This window comes from Cryptotermes secundus, unplaced genomic scaffold (assembly GCF_002891405.2).
Source record: "Cryptotermes secundus unplaced genomic scaffold, Csec_1.0 scaffold407, whole genome shotgun sequence".
Classification (NCBI taxonomy): domain Eukaryota; kingdom Metazoa; phylum Arthropoda; class Insecta; order Blattodea; family Kalotermitidae; genus Cryptotermes; species Cryptotermes secundus.
The window spans coordinates 2,836,955-2,844,948 of record NW_019741981.1 but is presented as its reverse complement, the minus strand read 5'-3'; the positions used below and the strand labels follow the sequence as shown (position 1 = coordinate 2,844,948).

The 7,994-nt window shown below is 37.4% G+C and overlaps 1 protein-coding gene across 1 annotated transcript in view; it reads right to left on the bottom strand.

Moving 5' to 3' along the window:
* LOC111872924 (transport and Golgi organization protein 1) overlaps positions 1–7,994 on the bottom strand; it is a 35,562-nt gene that overhangs the window by 4,965 nt on the left and 22,603 nt on the right. The window contains exons 12-15 of the mRNA XM_023867214.2: positions 7,303–7,404; positions 4,105–4,201; positions 3,410–3,545; positions 439–1,038 (exon numbers count right to left, since the gene is read on the bottom strand). Coding sequence (XP_023722982.1) covers positions 439–1,038; positions 3,410–3,545; positions 4,105–4,201; positions 7,303–7,404 — 935 coding nt within the window. The remainder of the gene's footprint in view (positions 1–438; positions 1,039–3,409; positions 3,546–4,104; positions 4,202–7,302; positions 7,405–7,994) is intronic.

Genomic DNA, 7,994 nt, shown 5'->3' with positions numbered 1-7,994 from the left:
TCCAAGATGAAAATCAAGTTGAAGGGGTGAAGATTTGATACAGTTGAGGAAATTCAAGCAGAAACACAGACAGTACTAAACACCCTAACAAAGAAAGACTTCCAGGATGCATTTGAAAAGTGGCAGAAATGCTGGTATCGGTCTATGCGCTCCCAAGGGGACTACTTTGAAGGTGATTGTGCAGAATAAGATCTAGGTAAGATGTAATAGTTTTTATTAATATATTTCGGGAACTTCTGTGGATTGCACCACGCAGTATGAGAAAAAGTGAAAATGTGAAATGGTAATTTATCAATGTAAAATATCGAAACACAACAATAAGCATTTAATGTATTCTCTCCACTATATGAACAATTCAGTTCTAAAACCGGATTATGTAACTTTTGCTACATCATCACACACTTGCAGCATGCAACAATGAACTGCTGAATACCCCACCTTTTGGTTCACGTGGACTATCCCTATGGGTTGGTGGTGGCAGAGGTCTGAATGCATGGGAATCTTCTCTGTGAGGGGTTGGTTGTGATGCAGGGAAAGAGTATGGGCTGAAATGGGGTGGTGGAGGGGATCTGTGATGCCTAAATTTCGCTGGTGAATCATCATCATCATCATCATCATCATCATGAAGAGGTGGGGACCTATAGGGTCGTCTTGGAGGTGGTGATGGTGGCGGTGAATGGTCAAATGGAGAAAATGAACCTCGAGGACCTGGTGGAGGTGGGGAGTAATGATGAGGTGGTGGTGAAGACATGCGACCTAAAGGTGGTGGTCTCCTATCGCCTGGAAATAGAGGCGGTGGTGGGGGCATGAATGGTGCTCCTAGAGGTGGTGGAGGGATGAATACTCCAGGTGGTGGCACTCCCATGAAGCGGCTCGGAGGAAGTGGTTGTCCTGGCATCAATACAGGTAGGGAGGGAGATGTAGGCAGACCATCATGATGTTGGTAGTGTAGTGGGAAGGACGGAGAATCCTGAAAAGCAGAGATGCCCATATGGACAGGCGAGGTTGGGAGCTCCCCATTACTGTCCCCTGGCACTCCTGCACAACAAATAATACAACTTATTACAGCTCAATCATGTCATCTGCAACAAGAAAAAATCATTGTAATCTTGCCACATTTAATTCATACAACAAATACACTTTCTTACCAGTGCCTGTTCAATTTGTGTTTACGAAATGGCACATATAGCTTCAAACATGTAAGATATGGTGGGACAGTCTCATTTCCATTGATACAATCAAAATACAAATGCGTTAATAGCACATTAGGAAAGGTTTTCGTCCTTAAGGATATAACTGGGAGACACCAGAACTTCCAAAAATAGAGGCCATTCTAGGCCATTAACATAGAAAATGCCCATGTTTAAAAGTATATATACCCAAGGCAGTTCATGTGAGAGTTAAGGCATTCAATTCAAGCAGTTGCTTAGTTTGTTGCCAGTCACTGTGCAGTGAACCATGAGTTAATAAAAACAGATCTGCCAGAAGACAGCCATGATGATAGGAAGTGCATTCTGTGAATCATTCACATTTGCTCTTGAGATTTATCAGCTGTGAGCATTCCTTGTGTTTGTGTCTAAACATCGTGAGATGTTTGCTCTTGGGAACTAAAGCTATGCTTCAGAAAAATTCTCAAATACACACAAAGAATATTTAATTAAGATTTTCAACAAATGAATAATCAGTGGAGTACTGTGGCCACTATCTTACCCAGATCTGAACAGGGTATATATAATTTTTTCTTTCTGCAATTTTTAAATAAAGTCTCAGAAATGCAATGTGCTTTGAGGCTTTACAAATCAAAATTCTACTCTAGAAATTGTGGTAAGTGAAATTCAATGTCACAGAATTCGTGATGTCAGTGTGAAATATGCTTGGATTTTAGAGGACACCACATTTAGTAACTCTGTAACGACAGGTAAGTAAAGCAGTTTAGTTGATAACAAATTCTCAGTGGGCATTAAAGTCCAACTAAAATGTGTCACAGTGTATGGGTTTCTTATGCGAGAAAACATGTCCTGCTCTCTCTTTGAACAAGTGGCAATAAGGCTGGAAAGGAAGGAATAACCTGCACTCTTAAGGGCATCAGAAAGATTGTGCCTCTAGACTCCATCATGTGATTTCTTGATAAATATTAAGACAACAATGGCCCTTCAACCTACACATATTTCAAAAAAGAAACATGATTAAAAGTTGAACGCAATGTAGCAACATGATACGAATATTTGTACTTTGGACTCCATCACCAAATTCCTTGATGAACACTGAGATGTATATGTTGCTTGACAACATTTTGACTGACATAATTTTCACAGAAAATATGACTGAATTTAAATGCAATATGAAAATACAGTATTTTTTCCCCATAGATTCCTATTGTGCAAAAAATTATACAAAAGTTACAATTTTATCAAGGGAGCATTTCTGTCTGTGTTCATTAAGGAATATGTGACGGAGCCCACAAATGCAAATTTGTGGACATTCTGTATATGCATGAACATGGGGCCAACTGTTAGGACTGCTGAAGAATTACATTTAAGGGAAGAATGTAGGAGAAATTTTCCCTTCGTCTATAAAAACCCTACCAAGATGGCTTCATGTAATCCAGCAAGCAAATAAAGAAACAGATAATAAATACTCTGTGGCTTCTACACTTCTGTGTTAACTGTTAAGATGTAGAAAAGCTTAATATCCACATAAGAGAAATTTAACTTTTTTCTTCACTTTCTACACCAAAGATCTGGACTTCAGTTTCTATTACAATGTTCTGTTCATAGTTCAAGCTTTATGCTGGTCTAAGAATCTTGTATGGGAAACAAGTATGGAAACTGTTAAGTATTTACACAAATGTCTGCATTCATTCAGAAAGTAGCCTGGCAATATGGAAAATAAGTCTGGCAATTCAAACAATAATGCAGTCTCTTTAGTTCTTTGATGCTGTAATCTCAAATACTTCACTGATTTTAAAGTAGTTCAAGGAATGAAGATGTTCACATTCATAACTATATGAGGCTGTAGAGATAATGCTGTATAGAATCTTGAGTAATACACATCATTATGAGTCACTACCGCATTATTAGTAGTAAAAACACAAAAGCTCTATTGTATCAAAATTGAACTGTCATTAAATTAACTTTCACAAGATCTGAAGGGAAATCATAAGCACTGTTCTTATAATTCGATTTATATTAGCTAACGTTTTTGCCCTCTCCTTCATATAATTAAGGTTTCTTGGACCATGGTTCATGCTGAAGCACATCCTACAGGGCTGTTGAAATATATGCATTAAAAAACAGACATCAATTTTCTATTCTGTAATCCATACAAAAATGTAACTGAGTTCCTTTTAAGCCTAATCCAAAACCATTTAGAACAAAGATGTAAATAAATAAATGGAAAGTTCACTCACGGTCATTCGTCACTGGAGTTTCACCAGACTTAGAAGTATTTATCACATTCTTTTCAACAATAATCAGCCTGTTCCTCAACTGACTTGCTTCCTGTTTACTCTCCTCCAACTTTCTTTCTGCTTGACGTGCTGCCACCTGGAACATGTTGTCACATGTAGGATCTGATGTTCTCACAATGGTGGTTGTCAAGAGTTCTACCTTCTGGGATATAATGCCATGAATTTTGTTGAAAGTCAATGAAGGTTTTTGAGAAACATGCAGACTCCATCTTCATTGTCAAAGAAGGCATGAAGAAGTCTGTGCAAGGATGGTGTCCAAGAACTTCATCCACAGTGCTCTCCAACATGGGGAGAGACCAGTCATGGTCCTGGAACACCCTGTTTCTCATGTATAGCATCCCATGTGACATCTTCATCTTCCCTACTATGAGGACTCAGTTCAAGGGATTACATTTTGAGATCATGGATAAGATTCAGAATGTTACAACAGACATTCTGAACCACCTGCATGAGAATGACTTCTGGAAGTGCTTGGAAAGTTGCAAATAATGATGGAATTGGTGAAGGAACTACTTTGAAGGAGACCACTTCTGATCAGAATAAAATCTAACACTCACATGCGGTGCGTACAACCTCGTTATTTAACTGCCAGACCCCGTAAAATAATTTATGAAAGATAGAGAATGATATCTTACCCAATTTTCATGTGCCTTCTTCTCTAAAGTTGCAATCTGACATCTGAGACCTCTCTCCTGATCCAAAATTTCTTTCTTCAATGTTTCATTCTGTGACCTATAACAAAAGTAAATATAAATCACATTTGTAAGTTTTGAGGTTTTCTTCATATTCTTCATTCTTCATTTATTTACATAAGAAAGGAAATTCAAAATTCTGAAAGTTCATATAAAGATAACATTGGATCTGCAGCAAAGCCCCACTCTATGAATGCATATAGGAGGCACAGCATTAGAGATCTCTCCTTTACAGAATAAACAAACCTCCTACCAGATGCTCTCTAAATGCAAATCGGTCTATTTGATTCTCTGTATTTCGTCTATATATTTTCAGAGTTTAGTACTGTAATGCAGAGTTGCCTGCCAAACATCTTCACATATTACTTAATCATAAATGCCAACTCCATCAGATAAGTCACCTGCAGCTGAACTTTCAAATCAATACCGTCCAAGTTTTTAATGTAACGTAACACAAACAGGCATGTTTAATTTTTTCCACTTCTCCGCTTGAAACACATTGTGCTTCGTCTGCGTGGTGATCATGGTCACATTTTTTGTCATGCCATCTTATTGCCATTACAAACCCTGGACACTGTATTACCAGGCAATATATTTTTAGCTGCATACATAGTGTGTCCAGGTTCTGTTAAGACTGTGTTCATTAAAAATACAAGATGTTAATTATTTTCAAAATTTCACTCTTTTTATACAAAATACTCTCCTTCTGACTCAATACATAGCTGGAATCGATTGAAAAGTTTTTGAAAACAGTCACTGTACTCCTTTTGTGGAATCACATTTAAAACTGCAGTAGATTCCTTTTGGATGTCCTGGATGGTGTCATGATAGTCTCCTTTCATCACCAACTTAACTTTTGGGACCAGAAATCTGCTGGAGCCAAATCTGGCATATACGAGGGATGATCCAAGGACTGTGATCCCTTTTCTGGCCAAAAAATCGCACATGATCTTCGATTTGTGGGGTGGGGCATTGTCGTGGGGGAGTGACCCGGAACCTTGTCTCGATATTCAGGTCAAATTCGAAGAATTCTCGCCCACAAACGATCGAGGACTCCGAGATAATAATCAGAATTCACTGTTTCACCTTCTGGCAGAAATTCCTTGTGAATGATTCCTTTGGAATTGATGAAAACGGTTAGCAGTGTCTTTACTCGACTCTTTTGCATGCACACTTTCTTTGGTTTCGGCTTATTTGGGCTCAACAACGCTGCACTCTGCCACTTTGTGAGAGGCTCATATTGAAAACACCATGTCTCGTCACCAGCAACAATCGATTTTGTAAATTTTGTATCACTTTGAGCCGACCGTAACATGTCTTTGCAGTGTTCCACTCTGGCATGTTTTTCAATGCTTGACAGCATGTGCGGTACAAACCGCGCAGACCTTCTGTTTGCCCAAATCCTCAGTCAAAATTTGATGCACAGTACTTTGTTGTATTCCCAAAAGCTCTTCGATGAGTATTGCAGAAACACATCTGTCTGATGCAGGATTTCAGTCACTTTTTTAACATTTTCTTCAATGCGACTTGTTCTCGGCTTTGATGCATGTGGAGCGTTTTCAATATCCTTCCTGCCGTCATGAAATACAGCATACCATCAAAAAATGTTTGAGCAACTCAAACAATCACTACAGTACACACTTTTCATCATTTCATACGCTTCTCTGGCTGCTTTGCCTAACTTCAAACAAATTTGGATGTCGGCTCTCTGTTCAACCGCCATTTTCCAATGAGCATCAGAACAATACTGTTACATTCAAGGTCAGAACACATGATGCAGTGATGCACAGCTGAAACTTCAAGAATCTTAACACCACAACTTGCCAACAGATGGCACTGCAGGGCAAAATTTAAAAAAATTAGTCCTAACGGATCCTGGACACAGAGTATTTTCACATCTTTCATAACATATTTTCTGTTTTGTTTCAAAGTAAAATTACAGTTTGCTTTATTCATAACAATCAGTGTTCTTACTAGGATGGGCAAGTTTTGGAAATTATCCATCTGTGTATTATGCCCAGGCTTAAGTAGGGGTTCCACCAACTTTAGAACAATAACAGCTGTTTTATATACAATGGCTGGTAAGAGGACTCCAGTTTCATGTTCTTGCCATTGTAAACAAGGATGTTCCATAAACAACCTGTCCCTGCATCTTTATCTCAAATTGTGAAGACTCAGAGGAAAATATTGTTCAAATGATAGACAGCCTTCCCATAATCCTATAGATACATCAACAGATGTTTTTCCCTGACAGAAACAATCCTGAAATTTAGTATGTTCACGTGTGAAAAGTTATGGTGGTATGAATCCTTTCATTAGTAATGAAATAAAAAAATACATGTAACTTCCAGGTGCTCTCTTGTAATATCACTAAAGCATGGCACTGACAGGATCTAATTCATGAAGAAATATGATCAATGTGCAAGCTTCAGAATTACACTCATGAACATGAATGACCCCAGCACTACATATATTTCCTACTCTGTCAACGATTTTCATGATCTAACAACTGATGCATGTGAAAACAGGCATCACAAAGAATTTTGTAATTGTAAAAGACAACAACTGGTCTGTCACAATCACTAGGATAAGTTATATGAAAATCAATTTTAAATTGGGCACCATGTTCATTATGCCTTCTGATGGTTTGTCTTTCCTTCCAAATCAAAGTTTAGAACAGAATCTTCTTCCTGATCACTATCAAAATCAGTCCTTCAATCATCTTCAATTGCTGCTGTACTGATCATAGTATGTTTGTTGGCTGTACAAATGAATCATTATATTGGCAAATTATGGAGCAATTACAGCAAAATATTCCCAGTATTCTCAGAATTCCTACATTTCTTTCCCATTTGATTTTCTGTGCTATCCATTTTAACTAAGAGCAATTTCAGTGCCACAGATAATTTGAAATTAACGAAGGAATGCCAAGAGAAATAACTTTACAGTTGCAGTACACTGTTAGAGACAAATATCATTTTCATCAGCTGTGACTGACGTTCCTGAGCCAGAAACTTCATTTTGATAAAAAAAACAATAAATCTTTCTATATTTAAAACTCTATCAAATGAATCAACATCATTAGCTATCATGCACATCAACATCAGACATCATGAGGAAATGTGTCAATGCTGCACTTACTTGTAATTTTCAATTTCTCCTTGAAGGTAAGTAATTCGCTCAGATGTGGATGTTGCATCTCCTTCTTTCTGCAGGCACATGGCTTCCTGAAGTCCAAGCTCTCTGAAATAATGATTGACACTTCCTATGATTGGCAGATTCAAGGTAATTTACTGAAAATCAGTTACAATTCAAGTAATAAAATATTTCAATGAACTTATGGTTGCCCTCTGCCAACATCTGTGCTGAAAATATACTGAAATGAAATATCACATGAATGAGTACATGAAAAAAAATACTTGCTAATATAATAAAGACAAAATGGCAAAGTGCTGCAATGGAGACAACGCAGCTAATTCAAATATTACACCACTTTGGTTTATACACTGCTCATTCTCTGTTACTATAATGAAGACAAAGTAATAACAAATGACCAACAAATAAATCAAAGTATACCCAGAATTAACCTTAACTAGTTATGATTTATAACAGGCAACAATAATCTAACAGCAACAATATACAAACTACTATTCTCCAACTTACCCACCTAAAAGAGTGAAATAGTTTCACTTTCATATATATACACATATACATATAGCAGGCTCTTTACAGTGACAATGAATACAAACCGCATATTTTAACTTCATTACACTCTATAACAAGTTTTCATTACACACTGTACCAACAACGTCTGCAACAAAGTAAAACACCAA